The 19,768-nt window shown below is 36.1% G+C and overlaps 1 protein-coding gene across 3 annotated transcripts in view; it reads right to left on the bottom strand.

The window, feature by feature from the left end:
- Positions 1–19,768, bottom strand: part of fstl5 (follistatin-like 5) — a 193,977-nt gene that overhangs the window by 113,614 nt on the left and 60,595 nt on the right. For all 3 annotated transcript variants that reach the window (XM_015033181.1, XM_015033179.1, XM_015033180.1), the window contains exon 4: positions 13,709–13,957. In XM_015033181.1, the coding sequence (XP_014888667.1) occupies positions 13,709–13,957 (249 nt within the window). The remainder of the gene's footprint in view (positions 1–13,708; positions 13,958–19,768) is intronic.

Raw genomic sequence — 19,768 nt, 5'->3', positions numbered from 1 at the left:
GCATATGAAACTGGTGGGTTCGGTACCTCAAAAAAGGTTAAGAACACCTGCTCTAAAATGTAGTCACATTGATAATGATGGGAGGACTTAGCCCTTTGTGTAAGGCTTTCCACTCAAACCTGTCTAAGGGCTTGAAGGTCACATCCACATAATTATTTCCAAGTTCTGCATGCATGTTTAGGTACCCATCCTTTGAATCTTTTCACAAGATTGTAAATAGCACAATTACTTTCACTGTTTTTTTTTTCTCATTTACCTTGGTTATTGCCTGAAAGGGCTCCATTTTTGGTGAATGAATCATTTCCAGGTGCTTCTGAAATTAAAGCAAATGATTGTTTTTTATTATTATTATTTTAGTAATTCAGTCAATAAAATTAAATACTTTTAAAGAGCTTTTTCAAATATTAATTTCTGTCAAATGTAACGATTATGGCTGAGACCAAAAACTAAAAATCAAGTTTCTCAAGGAAATTTCAATATTATATTAAACAAATACAGGATTTGTAATACAGGAATGATCTGTTACATGTCATGTTACACCCTGCACACTCTTGGAGAAGTCTGTTGACTTGACACTAATAATGTTAAGACAGAAAAGAAAAGCTTAGCTGTCTTCCAGAATATTTTAGAGCACCTCTGCTGACAAACTTTATGAAACTTTATGGAGATACTCATTCCATTTTCCAACCAGACTTGGCACCTACCCACACTTCCACAGGTACCAACACCTGCTTTAATGACCATAGTGTCACTGTGCTTGATAGGCCAGCAAACTGGCGTGACCTAAATCTAGAAAATCGATGGAGCGTTGTGAAGAGAAAGATGCCAGACACCAGATCCAACAGCCCAGAAGAACTGAAGACTTCTTAACGCAACCTGGGCTTCTTCAAAACCTCAGCATAGCCACAGACTGATCCTGCTTTGAAGCACTATCCAGGAAAAGGGAACCTCAACCAGGCAAAGACTCAGTTCAATGAGTATCCAGGATTTTACAATGTATGGACTTAAGTGCATTACCGCAGTAAGTTTTCATTGCCCTAAGCCGTCAGAAAATAATGACAGAAATAAAGAGTTGAAGGATATTCCTGTTTGTACTAAGTTTAATATGAATTTCACTTTTTGAATTAAATTTCTCAATAAAATTTACTTTTTAATAAGGTCTTGTTTTATTGTGCTGGATCCTTATAGCTAATCATGTTACCACATTATCTGCAATATTATTATTTTCCAATAGATTTTGCAAATTGAGAGAAATTTTATCTTTGCATTTCGCAAATTTTTTATTGCTTCATGTAGTGTCAGACAGATTTAGTGTATTACTTATACTTCTGCATTATAGAAATCCTGTCCAAAGTATTCCCAGGTTACTCTTTCATCTCACTGCACAAATTTTGCTAATCATACCAGGAATGTTGGTGCCATCCCCGGGTCAAAAAAGAAATTTGCTACACACAGTTTCCTATTGAATGTATCATCCAATCAGATAAGGAGATTCAAGTCTAGCCCTATTTGGAAAACTCAGTGCTGTAAATAATAAAATGATTCAGGTAACTTTAATATTGGACTGGTGTGGGTGTTCAGACTTGTCAAACAACATAGGTTACAGCTGCTCCAGAACTATGAAAACAATTGTTTTCATGTCTATTGACCTAACGTTCACTGCTAATGTAAGAGAAGATTATATTTATCATGTCATAAGTCTAAGTCTTAGTGAAGTACAGAAGAAGAAAATATATATGGCTTCTTTTAACCTATGGACTGCTGCACAGAAAATTTAATTATCTTGGTATGTCAAAAAACAGCAAAAGTTTCATTTGTTCAGATTATTACATTTGATTTACACTCAGTTAACCTTCTACAAGCACCATATTGCATTATGTATATTAATATTTGTTATTCTTTTTCCAGCTCTTATACATTCATCCTTAATGGTGTGTGTGATTTGCTTTCTTCTTCAAACAACGGACAGCGTGGTGACACCATTGTGCCATCATTTCCCTTACCAATTCACTTTTCAACAAATGAGCCTGTGATATTCCCCACGGCTGAGACATATATCTGCACTGGCTTTTCGCTGCATTTATCTTCATGCAACTTTAATAAGGGAGGCAAACGGTGCCATGTACACATTGATATGACTATCATTAGCCGATGGCCATGTCAGAGCAAAAGGAGACAGGAAAATCTATAAAATAATGACCTCTTTTTTTACTGTAATTTTCCAGGGTTGAATTAGGACAGCTATGTTCTGTTTCTTAAGCTTCTTCTGTGACAAATTTCGATGAAAAATTGATTTTGCCCACTTCAAAAAGAGACATATGAATGGACGGTGTCATTTCTCCAGACAATAAAACCCTTTGATTAAATCCTATTACCGAGGCAAAGAGAGTCATGGAGGCACCATTTATTTCTCGACTTTAAAAATTGTATTGTATGTTTTTAGCAATTATCATCATGAAAGTGATCTTGCATGACTTTTAAGAAATGTTAAACATTAATTGTCACATTCATCGTTAACGGAACAATTTTAACTTTCACTGAGGTGAGAAAAGCCAAAAGTGCTTTGTAAATGTTTTCCTCTCTTAGCATCTGGGTCCTTTATAATGCTATTTTTCCATACTTTGTGTTTGATGCGAGCGTGAAAAAGCTTTTGTGACAAACACTTTCAGAGAGATGAAAAGCTCAGAATGAGACATTGCTACAATGTAACAAAGTGGAATTGGGTGGAATTCATAAAATAAATAACTTTCTACCACGTGACAGCCCACGTTTTGTACACAAATCAGGCAAAACAGGCAGGTCAGACCAAAAACACTAGTCTTCTCTTCATCTTGGCAGCTGTTAGTGGGTTGCCAGTAAATTAACATTTGTTTTAAAACCTCAGTGTAAGCAAGTTTGACAAGGGCTTAAACTGTGATGGCTGGACAACTGGGTCAGAGCACCTCCTGTTCCCCGGCTGGACTGACCGGACAAAAGTGGTCCAAAAAATGAGCAGAGGTGAACTGGCAACAGAGTCATTGATGCACATGGGGACCAAAGGTTGGCCCCAGGTGGGACAATAGATGAGTAACTGTAGCTCAAATTAAAGAAGATAATGATGGTTCTGACAGAAAGAGGCCAGAATAAACAGTTCATCCCAGGATAGCACACATAGTGCTGCAAACCAGTCAAGGTGAAAATGGCATTCCTTGATGGACTTGCCCTTTTTCAGGGGGATAATGTGGCCTGCCACAAAGCAATAATGGTTCAGGAATGAAATATTTTCCCTACGTGAATCCAGATGAGCATCTACAGAGTATACTGAACAAAATAAATCAATCCATTGAGCCCACACCTAGCAACCCAGAAAACTTGAAGCAATCATGCCCAACTTCAGTCATCAGTACTTATTACACTGCAATTTTTGGATGCAACCCGTCTCCAGCACACCTGAATCAAATGGAAAGCTTGTTAACCGGCCTTTGGTGGTTTAGAGAAGGGATGAATCTAAAGGCTTCAGGCTAGTAGCTCCCAAAGACTGGGGAATAATACATGAGGATCTGCTGCTAAGTATTTGGTGCCAGATCCCACAGCATGTGGGTCAGGCACACTGTCAGGCAGTGGTTCATGATGTTATACCTAATTAATGTATTTATTGTATTATATTAAAGATTTTATTCCTACAAACTTTAAGGTAGGATTAATTGTTTCTTTTGCTGCTTAGCAGTGTCTTAAAAGCAAATAACTGGTTCCATTTTGAGGATGACAAATCTTTTGATGTTAGACATACTGTACTTTTCACCCTCTCTTGAAGTAAATACTTAGTGTGTGAGTGAACGGTTTACAGAAGTCTTGAGAATTTGATCCTTTGATGTTAACAGAAAGCACTACATTGTAACTACATATGTGATTTTCTGTTCAAAACCCATTTTTCTTGCATCATTGGAGATTTCCCTCCTGCCAAGTGGAGTCTGTTTGGATAGGTCTACTGGCCTTGTGAAGCTGAGGCAGAACCATTTGCTCTTAGAATTCACACGAAGCTCTGGGAACAGACATCCCTGCTTACAAGAGTTCAGCTAAACACAAAAACAAATAGACAAACCACTGCTGAGGCAATGTGTGCTCTCATTCATAACTGTTGCTATAGATAGAGGTTGGCAACTGTACACAAAAGTCAAAGTGGTGCTGAAAGTTTTTACAAATCTAACTTCATTTAAAATCAACAAAACATATATTTACATATATTTTGACAAAAATGTGGTAGATCACTTTTAATGAGAATGGAGAACTCCAGTCCTCCAGGTCTTATAACGAAACAAAAATGTTTAGCAAAGTGGCAACAGTGAAATGACTTTAAAATACTCCTAACGTGAGGCCTTAATGAGCTGCATTATGCTCAATAACTCATATGTGTTTTGGTTGTCTGGCAACAGAAAACAGTTCATGCATAAATCTTCTAAAACAGGTTATAGCTGGGAACAAAGAAAATGAAGCAGATGGTAACCTCTGGTACAACAACAACTGCAGCTACTCTTAAATTGTGCATACATGTCCTGCTGTTGAGGGAACATTGTCTCAACAGAAATAATTAAACCTTACTCTTTCAGAGATGCTGGAAGTACTAAAGAAATATAACTATTGTTTTTTTTATTGAGTTGTTTTTGTCAGGCTTGTTTTGGTAAGAAAATGGGGTTAAACAGCGGCAATCAGTCATACAGTTAGGGAGTCACATATCTCTAGGTGGCAAGAGAGAAGATGGAAAAAGACTTAAGTGCCAGAATAAGGACACTCCATATTGAGATCATTTGCTGGAGCCAGCAACAATGTGAATAGGCAAATAAAAGTACTTGCTTATAAAATGGTAAATGGACTGTTTCCAGTAAAACTGACCACTTAAAGGCTTTATACTACATTATTTGCTGTACGAGTTAAAGCTCTGATTCAAAGATTTCTCGAATATGCATAAACAAGTCTAAGCAACACTCTGGGAATGTGTTTACTGAAGGAATTACATTATAACATGGTATAAAGTTGAAAAATTTTGATTTAACCAAATGGACTGAAGAATTGATTTTGATTTGGAGTCATTTGATTCTTTTGAGAAAGCATCTGTTGTGAACTGGCAGCATCTGAAATGAATTTAGGTTTAAGAGAAAGCTGGGCTCACAAATGAAATGTATTGGCTCAGAAAAATACAGGTTAGGAACACCAATTCACTACGTTCATGTTCTTTCAAAATTTGTGGTTAAGGCTAGTTTATTCCTGGGTAGTTTGTGTCAGAGCCTGAAAACAGGTTTGGCTCCAGCAAATGGCTTTGTCTGGAGGCGAGTTCCAAATTACCACTTGTCTTTGGCCAAATGTGGATAAATTGGGCTCACCGCACCTATTCTCTGTCAAATGAATCAGCTTCCTACTCCAAAAAAATTGTTTTTATCTAGGAAACGAGATTGAAATAAAGTGCAACTATGGAACCTATTTAAAAAAAATTGTTGGGAAATAAAGGTCTTAAAAATTTCACAGAGTTGAAATTGACCTCCCACTGGCAAGTAAGCAAAAAGTGTGGTCATTAAAAAAGGTGTTGCAGCATAATGTAGCAAGTACCAGATAAAAAGCTTTAACAACAAAAAAGCAGCCCTGTTTTGCACGACAAAATCACTTCCTTCATCACGCAAGCTTTTTACTTGTGAAGAAAAAACATAAAAACAGACCATCATGTCTGCTTTAGCTGCAAAATACATCAGAAAGTACACAAACCAACTTCAAAGTCAACAGCACCGAGACCTTGTAGCAGACAATGGCTTGGACGTCCTTGCAAACTTAATGATTCACAGGTCTGGATTTTAATGAGGGGCTTGTTCTCTGGCTCTGCTGTCGATGACAGTGCCAGGGCTCGTGCAGGGGTTGCAGCATAAATGGCACCACAAGAGTCATTAAAAGAAGGCAAGAACACACAGGAGGTTATAATTCCCCTTACTGCGTACAGGCTGAGTTCACTGGAGTGACTCTCCGGTGGGAAACGCAAAGACACATCGTTAAGATAGAGAGTCTCTGGAGGACAAAAGACTATGATGCTTCATGAGCATGTTTTTCTTGGCTGGGCTCAGGGGAGTGATCTACAAAGAGTTTGTTCGACTGAGAACGCCAGGGAAGCAGTTAAAAACAAAAGCCCGACATTTCAAGAAGAACCTACTTTCATAGAGACAGTGTAATCACTTATGTTCAGCCAAGGCTACATACTTTATTCTTGGTTTATTGCAAAGTATTCGATATAAACATGCTGTACTCTGATTAATTAAAATGTAACTCGGATGTTTGTTTAAAAGAAAACAGACTTAAATTCCTCTTTTTAGCTGTTGAGCATAGGTAAAATATAGTCTATATATGCAGTCAGAGTCTAGAAGTGAATATGAGAGAGAATTTAAGGAAGCAGAAGTTTAGAGTGACATCAAGGAGTCTTTCTGCCTCAAGGACTTTATCATCCTCAGAAAAAAAAAAAATCACCCAAATACCAGTGGAATTATGAAAAAATGCTGGTCAGCCATTGAATAAGAGCTCTGACGACTTTAAAATATTTGACTTAAAATCTTATATTTCACTATTCATGGTAAAAAAAAAAAAAAAAAAAAAAAAAAAAAAAAAAAAAAAAAAACATCTAGCTTGATTCAATTTAAAGCAAATGTGTAGTTTTGTGTGAAAATAGGAAAGCAGCTTCATATCATTTATTTGAAATGAATAAAAGATTAAGGTTTTTTACTTGTATGGATGACCATGTACTCATCAATGCAAAATGTCAAACTGATTTTCCATCTCCATGATGATTTGAAATAAGATTTTTCTTCCCTCTTCGCTCAGAAAGGGTTAATCATCTCTGTCTGTCTGTCTGCCTGATCATATTACTGCAACTGCCAGTCCTTTGATTTCCTTACACAGCTCAATTCATTTTCTTCCCTAAGCTGGAGTCATATTGATCTGGACTTCAAACACAAGATTTTACAAAGCGGCTTATTATATAGGCCCAAGATCGCGTTTAAAGATCATCCGACAGGTGGCATGTTTATTGTTATTAGAAAAAAAAGTAAATTCAACTGGAAAAACATATATATATTTTGACTTTGCTTATTTCATGCAAACAAGCTTCCACATTCATGGATTAAAGAGGAAATTGTTATTTTGACCAAACAGAGTGATGATTTTAATTTCTGCAGTAGATATGATATTTTAGTTTGGATGGTTTGTGACTTGGAATTCCAAAAATGTTAAAGTGGTTTGAATGAAATCAAAAATTACCTAATATGTTTTTGGCATAAAGACAGCCTCAGATAACTGAAGAAGGCAACAAATCTACAGGCTCAAGAGACAAAAAAAGGTCTCTTTATATGGAAACTCATACATGGTTTCCTAAAATGATTCTCCATATTACTGACTCTTGGTTAGACATAGTACAGCTTAGAAGAGGGACCTGGCTGGTTGAGACCATTTACAAGGCAAGACACAGTGGAGTGATTCTTGAGGCTCTATAGATGCACCAAGTTGTTTCTCAGTGGCTAAAAAAAGTTTTGAACTATTTCTAATTTGATTCTCAAATGGAGTTGGAGATCAATTCAAGCACCTTATGTCCAATTTTAATTTGGTATATTTACCTAATTAAAACTGTACACTGTAGATGCTTTGAACCTGTAAATGATAAACTTGAAGATGCTTCTGTATGCATACATTTAAGCATACTCCAGTTGGAATGAAGGAGTTATATTCTATATACACTTCATACAGATATGATGCAATATATAGAAACAAAAGCGAATGAATGATCCGCTGCAACATAAGTAGATGATGCAATGCAAAAAAACAATAAATAATAAATCTAGAGACAGTGGTAAAATATATTTATTAGGAGCCGGCTGATTTTCGATATTTATGCTCTGCCTGGTAATTTATTATGTAGAATGTAGTGAAAGGAGCTGCTTTTTTTGTTTTAATCTTAGCTCTAGTCGCCTTTGCTCCACAGTGGTTCCAGGCTAAAAAAATATATAAAATATTCACTATCATATGCATATTGCCCTTTGCAGATCGGTCAGACTTTTGTGCACCACTTAATATTCAATCAGATCTGATCCTGCTTAAGTTACCATGCTGTGCAGGAGGAAAATGGGGGTCAGATCCTTTCCCCAGTGCTAATGAGAAACTTCAGTCAACACATGGCTGTCATTTTTTATCCTGTCTTCCTCAGCAGATAAGCGTCACCGTGAGGGTCTGGACGATAAGGCCTGTCCATTTCCATGTTAAAAAAATTAAAATCATCCAGCTGGGACCAAAGCCGATAGTGATTCAGCTTCTTTCCATACGGGTGTCACTTCTAAAGCAATCAGTCAATGACTCCAAGATTGAACTTGCTCGGGGGACTAATCGTCCGTCTCTTAAATTAATACGAGGCAGAATTACTTCATTGATCAAGACATGCCCTCTGCATGTCTGCTGATGATATGTTGTCTCATTAAGTCATGAATATGGTAAATATCGACAACATTTCATAGCTTCTCTGAATGAACAGCAATGCGTCTTGTTCTCCTTGGTGGCTGCAAAAGTATTCACCATATTTATAATTTTTCACATTTCCATCACATTACAACCACAAATTAAGAGTTAGTTTGAGGGGGATTTCATGTGATAGACCAACACTAAGTAGAGCAAAATTTTAAAGCAGAAATAGAAAAATTGTTTTCCAGAATATTTACCAGAGTAGTGTTCTTATGTTCATCCCTCTTTACTATATAGCAAAATAGATTTTGGTAAAAAAAATTAGATATGGATGTAACTTATCTCAAGGAGTCTACCGTTATGCAATATATCCTCAAAATTATCACAGTCCTGTGAGAGCATCAAGAGGAATGCACAGTGTGAGGGTGGATCTCGTCAATTAACGCCCGTCAACCGACTTCCCGTCTCAGCATTTCAGGGATGCTATATGAAGCCGTTCTCCTCTACAAAAAGATATCTTAAGATGATACCCAATCAAAACAGCATCATAACAGAGAACCCACATTAATTAAATACTAGTCTATATTTCTATGACCTTCAACCATTTGAATTATTTGTATGGATGTGTGGGCAGACCATATTTTTTTATGTATGCCTGCTGATGTGTAATGTCCTTTTGTTTTGTTGGAAAATAATATCACTCATGAAGAACAGGAACACAGCAGACAGGTCAAGTCTAAAGTTGTGGAAAGGTTTAAAGAAGGCTTAAGTCATAAAACAATATCTCAACTTTTCTACCTATAAATCCCACAAAACACTTGCCTTCAGCAAATGCTACATTTGACAGATCATCTACGCTGTAGAGAAATCATCATGTTGAGGGGAAGTTTTCCTTCAGCGTGGACAGGGAAGCTGGACAGAGGAGTTACGTAGAGCAATCTTGGGGAAAGTCTGTCCAGGACAAAAGACGACTAGAGGCTGCAGGATAAATTAAATTTCCAGAAGAACATTGAGAATAAATCTGTAGCATGTTCTCCTGTTCGAATGACCTCGTCATATTCCACACCTAAATTAAATTGAAAATTAAGACCTGCTGACAGACGCTCTATCCAATTTCACTAAGTTTGACATATTTTTGCAAAAATGGGTAAAAATAAAATTCTCTTAAATGTGCTAAACTAGTAGACATCTTCCCAAAAGAATTTACAACTGGAACACTTCTTAATTTTAATCTATATGTAAAAAAAAAGATTCAAAACTTTTTTATTTTCTTCCACTTCTATAAGTTTTTTTTGGTCTATCAGTTAAAATCCCCCAAACAGCATATTGAAGTTTGTGGTTGTCAGTAAACTTAAGATTCAAGGGGCTGGAATACTTTTCCAAGACATTATAGTTTTACAAATATAACTATTTCATACCAGAATATCTTAAACCATAAAACAAACATCAAATAAGTATCTTGAAATTAAAAGCAAATTTGTCTAAAGTAGCAATGTCATTCCTCTAATATTACAATCCACATGCTTCTGTCTTAAACACACAACTTTGTAGAAAACTGAAGGGATTATTGTCATCTAAAAGATCAAAAAAGTATGAATTCAACCAATTAAATTTACTCTTGTATTAAGGCTGTACCTTAGTGAAAAGAGATCACAAAATATTAGTGAGTGATAATATGCTACTGTGGCTTTTGTTTAGCCAACATATAGGAAATATGGATAGAAATGTGGCAGTCAGCAGAGCATTAGAGGAGAGGGTCATCCATCTGGGGCTGACAGTTCATTTAAAAACAGCCTGTGGTTGTAAAACTCAATCAGTTTAAAGCTACTTTAACACACACTGGTCCTTTTGCAGCTGTCACAAAAAGTATCAGTTCATAGGAAGTACCTCAGTTCCCGAAGACAAAAACCAACATGACATTATAACATTACAATGTCTTTAGATTGTTGGCTCATTAAAAGGGTTCTACTGAAATCAATGAAATAATGTCATTCGGATCAGGTATGCTGGACAAAGAATACTGTATATTCAGAGCAACCAGAGCAGGACCGAGGCTGTCAAACAACGGTGCTTCATAATTTATAACCCAGTCACTACAATACCGTTATGCTGTGTTAATGTTGTGTGCTGCTGAGGGCCAGGAGGTGTGTAGCTGCCAGTCAATATAATTATAAATAAGGAAGTAAAAACTCTTATTTCAAATGAATGTGTGATATATATATATATATATATATATATATATATATATATATATATAAACAAGAAAACGTGTGTGGATAGGATATCATTGGAAAGTGATATCCTGAAAAAACTACTTTCCTCAATATTACTGTGAAATGCTTCATGGTCAGCAACCGATTCTAGGGAGTATTTACTGTCTGACCAGAACAGAGAGGACCCAGGTTTTTGCAGGGGTAAGGGGCCACAGCTGCCCATAAATAGCTAAAATCTACAAATACTTGAGACCCCTTCTAAAAACGCTTAAATGTACCTCAAAATGCACTAATCCACACAGCAGAAACCGCCTTAGGACTACTGCAGAAGATGAGATCTGCATTCTTCCTTTTCTCCACTCTAAGGGGTTCAGCCAATCAGCACCAAGGAAAATGAATGGACTTTATTTCACTTAGTAATTTTATTGTTTAGGCTCTATTACTGTTGCTCAATAATTAATTCCTTTTGACTTACATAGGTCCTTTTGTAGATAAAACTTTTAGCAGCTATGTGGTTTTGAGAAAATCTTTGTTCCCCTGTGTAAAGCTTTAAGCTTTTAGAAAAATATGGTAATCGTAGATTTATTTATTTTTACACTTTTAAACTTGAAGCCTACAGCAGAGATTTCAAATGAACCAGAGGGGGATAAAACTGTTTTCTCCCTTGAGTGCTCCTCCATTGAATAATTGATTACATATCAGTCACAGCGAAAAGAAAACCTGGCGAGACTGAGCAAGGAATGAAATGGAGAAAAAAAGAAGTTGTGTATCTTTTAGTCCTCCTTTGGCTCCCGTTGATCTAATATTGATTGCCTGACATTGGTCAAATATCCCATTCTGCATCTTGAATACCGGGTGTAGAAAAGGAGGGAAGAGGCAGTCTGACAGGACAAGGTGCAGGAGAAAGGCTGATTACAACCATCACTCACCAGGGTATCATTGATCTCCAAGCCTTTTTCTGTGATTGAGATGACTCACCGGCTCCGATTGTTAACACTAGCTTTACTTGCTTTGGATTTTTTTTACACCCATAATGTATGCCATCTCATGTGGCACCTTCTAGATCGTTTATTGTGGTGGGAATTTATTATTTTCTAAATTGTACTGACAGCTTTTATGTCTAAACAAAGGATTTTGTGCAAATGTTTTTTTAGCTTGCTTTGTTGTGGCAATCACTGAAGGTTTCATGTGAGACAATATATAGATCTAAGAGAGCCCCTCTCCCTATATTCTATGAATTTACTTTTCAAAGTTAACAAGTAAACAGGAAAACTGAAAAAGACTTGCTACATTATGCATTTGCTCTCTGTGAGTGTTTTGTTGCTTTTCTCTTTGCCCAGAATGGAACAGCAATGTCAGGAGCTCTTATTTCAATGATGTCTTGGATCACAAGAATGGAGAAGAGCCTCATTTCATGGGACTTGGAATAATTGCAGTGTTTATACACAAACCGTGGTGTAGCAGTCAGGCTTCTCTAGGGAAATATGAACAATGTAGAACCATGGTCTTGCCCCTACTTTTAAACAGAGTTGTGCATTTCAAACAGAGCTGCTATTTTCAGATTGTGTGCTTTATTCTCAATGTTGCAACATCTATGCTGTGTTAAAGGAGCGTTGTTTTGCCAGTAAATCACAGTCTGGGTACTGCCGTGTCCTCTTTGTTGCTGATACGCCAAACAAGTTCTGCAAGTGTTGATGTGCTTTTACTGTGATTACCAAAGATGCAATAAAACTCACGAGAAGATGACAGTTTTCTTTGACAATATTCTCAGTAAGAAAGTACTTTAAATGCGAATGCAAAATCAGCACTGTGTTGCTTTAAAATATGTAAATCAAACCTAATCAAACAGAATGTGCCAGTGGTACATAAGACGCTATGTCATATACCTGGTAAAACTTGTCTTGCTGTTATATGTAGAGGGTCAGCTTTGCTTTGGCTAGCTAAGTTGAAATAAAGCAAAGTATCCTAATAATGCCACTGTAAATGTAGATCTTATTTTATAAACCTATAATCCCTACTAGGTTACTATGTTAAAGGAATTAAGGAGTCTGTCTCCTGAAGCTACATGTTTTGCTTGAACTGTTCAGTAACGACACCAGTGCAGATCTAGTTGGACCATTATGCACAGAGAAATATTTGCCCTCCACACAGATTGTAATTTTCATCTAAATGTAATTTTGTAAATGACAAATACAGTTTACACAAGGAGTAAGGACTGTAATCATCAATATTTACTCAAGTTTTCTACAGCAAATAATACATAGCGCAGACATCCATGGACATTTCTGGCTGTAGGTGGGTGGGGTTGACCTTAAACTTGTCTAGGGCATCAAAATGGCTAGAACCGGCTCTGAATTGCTACATTGATCCACAACTTTCCTCACATTATAGTGATTCTGGTCTATGGTTCAGTACCTGATTCTAGGGAGTATTTATTATTTAACATGTATTCATGGGACCACAAGGGCCACAGCTGCCCATAAATACCTAAAATCCAGAAATACTTGAGATGGGTATAGATGCCCCTTTTATGGGTTCAAGCACTAAATATACCTTAATATGCACCAATATGCAAAGTGTAAACTGTCTTAGTATTACCACAGAATCTAACATCTACAGTCTTCCTTAACTCTTCAGGGTAAATGATTGATTGATTTGAAGCAGCCAAATGATTGATTGGCTGCTTAGCAGACACCAGCCAATGACCAATTAGCATTGTGCCTAGTATTCCAATTTCACAACCTGCATTTTCTGCCGAGCATTTTAGATATGCTCTACAAATAAATTCATTAGTAGGAAAATTTTACTTTCCACAGAAAATTCTATGAATAGTGACTCACAAATAGGCAGGGGTCCAATGAAATAAAAATAAAATAAATAAAAAAAAAACCAACACAAAAACACTTCAAATGTATTGTCTTTTTCTCACCATAAACTCAAACACTGTAGATCCCTAATTTTACAGAGCCAATTTCAATGGCCTTACAATAAAAGCTCAACTAAACGATCCATCACTAAAGGAAGGTCACACAGTCACTTACCTTTGTAGAAACACTCCTCGCTGTGCATGATGGTAATCCTGTGTCCTCGGAGACAGGAGGCCCGGTGGAGCTCGCAGTGGTTCTGGTACAACTTTCCATCTGAACCACACACTGGTTTGTAGTGTGGTTTGCAATGATCCAAACACCTGCATTCCCCTTGGTCAGTCTCATGGTTGATCACACAATGGCGTCCCAAGCCACAGTATTTATGCTCACATGGACCTGGATAGCTGCTATGTCCCATAAAACCTAGAGAGAACACACAACGGGAGAAAATGAATCCATTTATGTTTGATGTATTTATGCATCTGCCAGAATAGATGAAAAACCCTGGATTTAAGCGTCTATTTTCAGATGAATGTAATTTTTAAAATTCACAGGCTGCTTGACAAAAAAGCACTATCAGCACTGGAAGGTTTATTTCTCACCAGACCACCAGTAAGTCACATGCATAAATAATGCAAAAAAAATTCAATCTAAACCATCCACTAAAGGTACAAAAAAAATATTATTTGGAGATACAAAGGCAACACTGAAATGATTTGTGTTTAACAAACTTGAATTTAACATTCATTTGCAGAGAAAACAACCTTTGTGTGAAAATGATTTTTGCTACAGTAGCTCAGATTGTTCTTTTTATGAAGATTGTGGTGGTTTAATGACTATTTCAAAGACTTTTACTGGTGAGTCAAAATGGAATAATACATTTTATTTGAACACATGCCAAAAAAGAAAGATAAAGAAACCCCATACAACGGTAATAAATTCTATCTTCAATTTTCCAGACATGGCCTTGCACCTAAAAGCTCCATTTTTGATGTATTCAAAGCTTTTTATTTCATGAAAAGTGCCAGGCAGTCAAATAAATACAGATGCAACCCATTTTCACCTCTCCATGGACAATTAAAAAGAAGATAAAACCCTTTCAAAATATCTCAAGGGTTGACATTTTCTATAATAATGTAGATATAAACACTTACAGGCTGGAATAAATCAGAATCCTAATCTTAAACAGTGGTTGACTGCCAGACAAACTTGAATTTAACATTCATTTGCAGAGAAAACAACCTTTGTGTGATAATGATTTTTGCTACAGTAGCTGGTACAGAGTTATTACATGCTTTAATAATTTTACCTGTAATGCAGGAGTGGATGGACAATGTAAAAATACAGATAAAATCTTTGGTAAGGCAATATTTAATAACTGGGAAGTGAAAAATGTGAAATAGTTTGTTTTTGTTTTTTAATAATTGGAGACTACAAGAAAGGTAAGGTGGGAACCTGGCAGGTATGACAAACAAAATACATTTACTTACTAAAAGAAATGAGCCCCCCTCCAGCCCTGTCCATCACCCACCCCAAGATTTGAATTGTTTAAGATGCATAGGGTTGTGGAGTAATTCTGTTAAAGATTTCATGGTTTTGTGAAATTGTGACAAAAAGAGGTGAAAAGCAACATAACTACATATTGAGAAACATTAGGGAAAAAATAGTAAATTGTGCAAAACGGTCCAATGACAGAATCCTATATTCTACAAGTAGCATAATAACATTTAAAAATTTCTATGCAGCAATTCAAGAGACAATATCTATGAAGCTCTGCTGACTTTCTTCTAGTGTAATGTTACGTTGGAACCAAAGCTTGTTTTGTAGCAACTTCAGAGTCAATGTGCATATCTGAGTCATTTTCCTGCTTCTGCTTCATGACACCTTAGACTGAAGTCTTATTTAAACAACAGGAACATGCACAACAGGAACATGCACCCATTTATATAATCAAAGCTCTTCTGTGCATCATACAGGTGCTTAAAACAGGATATTGCCATAAAACAGTGCATAAGCTTCCCCTGCCAACGTGACTTACTCCTCACATGTTAATTTATGCCCTGTAATCTGCATTTGAATGAACACTTCAGACTGAATGACCTGAGTAGGAGTAATGTGTGCCAGGGAGAAACTAACATATCTAGAAACAAAGCGATCCTTTCAAAAACAGCAAGGACAGAAACCTTGAAGATTTTATTCAACTTAAAGGTAGAGGCATAGAAGAATAACAGAAAGATGACCAGAGTTACAGCAAAGCAGGTGTGGTGATAAAGTTATCACTGTCTTTAAAATTACTTCATTTCTGGGGCAGTGAGGGTAATTTCTCTCATAAATATTCTGTGAGGGGTTCTTTCCATAAATGGTTTTATTCTGCTGTGGTCTGTGGACTTTTTGATCTGTATAAACACTAACAAGTCTTGACAGGCGTCAGTTTAGTTCACACACCGTAAACCAGCTTTTCACACTTAAGACAGTTCTTTTGACTATCCTTAAAGAGTCAAGAGATACATTGGAAAGAGAAAAAGAAAATACTGTTAGGTTTTACCGTTACATGCTCATCAAAAGGTTACAAAAGGAGGAAAAAATGGTGTTAGATTTAATGTGTGAATACTCATTAACAGCTTATACATTACATTAATTGTATTCAAGTGGTTTTAAATACAGTTTTCAAATGTCGCTTTTCAGAAAACTTTATCCATCTAAACAGGCAAATACACATTAAGGTCCGTCCATATGTGTTAATGGAAACATTCAATAAAAAACAAAGAAGCTAGACGACTTTTAGACAAACCAGAATCTGTACCAGTCTCTGTCATTTTTTTATTTTTATCTATAAAAGAACAGGTCAGACACCACATACACAATGTCTGAGAGTACGTGTTTGTGCGTATTATGACTTTAAGTGTTTATTCTCCCACTGTGTCTAAGTTTAGAAACTTTGACATAAAATGTGTTTTATTACTCTGAACTGCATAGGGGTGGCTCTACAAAATAGAATATCAACTTAAGGCTAAACTTCAAAACTAACAGATTTAAACTCAGAGTTCATTTTTCCACAATGTTACTTGTTGGATGCTGCAAAAAGAGGAGAGTAGCATCCTGCTACGTTTTCCCGTGGACCATCATACGGCTAAGTACCCAAAATAACATCTAATTTATGTGATTGAAGATATTATCCATTAATGTGCCTTAATACAAGATTTTGTGAAAAAAAGATCATCACAGTTCTTTCATGACCAAAATCATATAAAAGGAACCTGGATTTATTTTGTATGTATTTATTTTGGCTATAGAACTATTTACAAAATGTGTAGTAAGAAAGTTTGTCCCTTTTTCCAAGACAACTTTCAATGTCTGGAAGACAAAAACACACAACCATGCCAAATCACGTCTGCCAACAGGATTGTAACAGGAGGATTACATGTGAGCTCAATTACAAATGTAGTTTAATAAACCACTTTTCAGTCAACATTTCACACTTGTTTCATTTTACGACAGATGGAAGCATTTAGATTTAAAAATGAGATGAGCAGATGTTAGTGGTAGTTCAGACAATTAATTTCTTTTTTTTTTCTTTTTTTTAGCAAACTCAATGACAGAATAAAATTGATACCCAAAAATGGCATAGTCAATACACTAATTTATGACTGGCATTATCAAGATGTATTTTTTAAACTTTAAAACAAATTTTGAAAAATAAACCAAAATGATTTCATGTTAGAATGATGAACTTGGTTCCTATTGTACAGATTAGAATAATTTTAACCAATTTGAGCTGAAATTAGAATTAGTTCTTGCCGTTAGTTAACAGCACTGTTGCCAACTTAGCAAATTTTCAGACTAAAAAAATGTCACTGCCAGTTCAGACTTTTTAAAGGTCGGTGATCAGCCAAGTTGCAGGCGGTGCATCACTACAGCCACAGTTCACAAAATGTTTACAATGATTCTTTAATGTCTGGCGTTAACATCTGGAGTTTTTTTTGTGGCTGAATAATTTAATTATCAAATATTTTGGTATGCATTTTTGCTCAAAATAAATAAATGATGCTTGCAATAAATGTAACTAAAAAATTGAGCAAACAGAAATTGAGCAAAGTGCTGTACAGCAAGCAAAGTAAAACAAAACAGCAGCAATTAGAAAAATTGGTATTATGTTTTTGTGCAACAAAAGTAGGGAAGGCAAACATAATGTGAGCAATAACCATGAAAAATATTTTTAAAATAAATGAAAATAAAAACTAATATTTGCAATCATTCTCACTAAAACAATGAAAATATGGCCAATCTGATCGGCATAGCCAACATTAGTCACATTTATGATTTACGGCTGAATTATAATTATTGACAGGAGATTAATATTTCACTGGTATTACAATCTAATGCAATTAGCTTGGAACAGAAGACCCCCTGCCTCAGTTATTCATTCACAGGCAAAAAAAGAAAATGGACAAGATGGTCACCTGTACAGCCTATGCAAGTGGTTAAAAGTAAGATATAAACATGATTGGCAAAAATACAATAAGATTAAATTATTATATACAACTGTAAGTTTTACACAATCTTTACATGCACACATCTTCAACGATTTGTCAAAACGCATGAAAAATGTTTCAGAAAAACTTTGAGAGCCTTTTATCCATTAATACAAAATGCTCAAAATCAGAGCTTGTATTTTCCAGTTGGATATGAAGGAAAACAAAGTGACTTAAACTGTCTCAATCACATCGCCAATGTCTCCCCAAACGCAGTCCTGCCTTATCCTCCAGCAATCAGAGAGGAATTAGACGAGATACGAGTCTGAATGCTGTGACCTGATTTGAGTCAGTCAATTTGCTAGTTTATTAATTCCCCGTTGTGCCATAGCGTAATGATTATTCAGTGAATTTGTGCTGCACAGCCAGGCATCCTCTGCCACCAGCAGGGTCAGCGAAGGGCGCAGTGATTTGTTGTCAGCATGCACATCCAGCTGTCTGCTCAGCTGACACCAGATACTAATGAGGAATGGTGGACAGCCCAGCATTTAGTGCTAAAACTGGTATTTTTCAAATTACAGACTAATTTTTTAATGTAGTCATCAAAGTTTTACAGACAAAGCTCATCAGGGCACAGAGAATATAGAGGGGTGCTTCAGAGTGGCTAATATTGAATAGTGTAGATCTGAAAGTTGTAGATTGTGTACATTTTTCTTAAAGCTGAAGAATGTAAAAAAATAAAAATACAAAAAAGGTTTTTCACAACTATCATTTTGTCCTGATACTTATATGAGACATAATCTGTGAAAAGTTGGAGCTCCTGCGCCTCCTCCAGGCTACTGCCGTCTGAAGAAATAGACCTCAAAATTGGCCAATCAGAGCTGTCACTTAAGCTTGTGTAAGCGCTGCTCAATGTGCTGATGGAGAAACAACTTATCGTTACAGGAAAAGTGTTTACCCGCTGTCATTGGTGACCATGCTAACTAACCTTAGCAGTTGTAGCAGACTATGCTGCAGTGAACCAGCTGCAAAAATTAAACGGCGCTAAAATCCTTGTCCAGGCTCTGATTGGTTGATTTTAGTTAATACCACAAAAGAGCTATTGTTTGTTTTACATACTGCAGCATTAAAGCGAGATTATGGATATGAAAAAACAAAAAAAAACTTATTTTAAACATTATGTAAAATGTTTAAAAGTATTTAAGAAATTAAATACTTTTTGTATTAAAATTTATTTAAAGCTGCCACAAACTTTGGAATTCTGACAGCTCAGTTCTGCAACTATCAAAAACCTCTGTATCATTTTCAACAACAGTTTAGAAAATTGCCTGTGCAGTTAGCCTGACTTTTATCATCTATGCTTCCTAACTAAAATCAAGCCTTTTTTAAGCTTCTGTGACCTGTTCTTGCTCTTTTCAGTAACACAATTGACAAAAATACAACAGTCTCGATGTCAGTAACTTAGCACATGAAGTGTTTTATGATAAAATTAAAAGTACAAAAATTGGTGCCAGGCACATATCTAGTAAATATTAATTACACTGTATTTATCCAAGTTAATAAAAATGATGTTTTATCTGTTGCTAACATTTTTCTACTCGGTGTGCTGAAGAATGCAACTCACCTCTCGTGCAGCTTTCACAGACTGGCACAGAGTACAGGAGCCAGCAGCATATAACCAGCCACACAGAGAGGGGGCGCTATTTCCCCATTGCACTGATACATAAAGCAAGTGGGATTCTACAACCTAAACACTGTTACA

This window comes from Poecilia latipinna, unplaced genomic scaffold (genome assembly GCF_001443285.1).
Source record: "Poecilia latipinna isolate Pla-1442-1.1 unplaced genomic scaffold, P_latipinna-1.0 Scaffold259, whole genome shotgun sequence".
In the NCBI taxonomy this organism is placed as follows: Eukaryota; Metazoa; Chordata; class Actinopteri; order Cyprinodontiformes; family Poeciliidae; genus Poecilia; species Poecilia latipinna.
The sequence above is the reverse complement of the archived record's forward strand: the minus strand, read 5'-3'. Positions and strand labels throughout refer to the sequence as shown.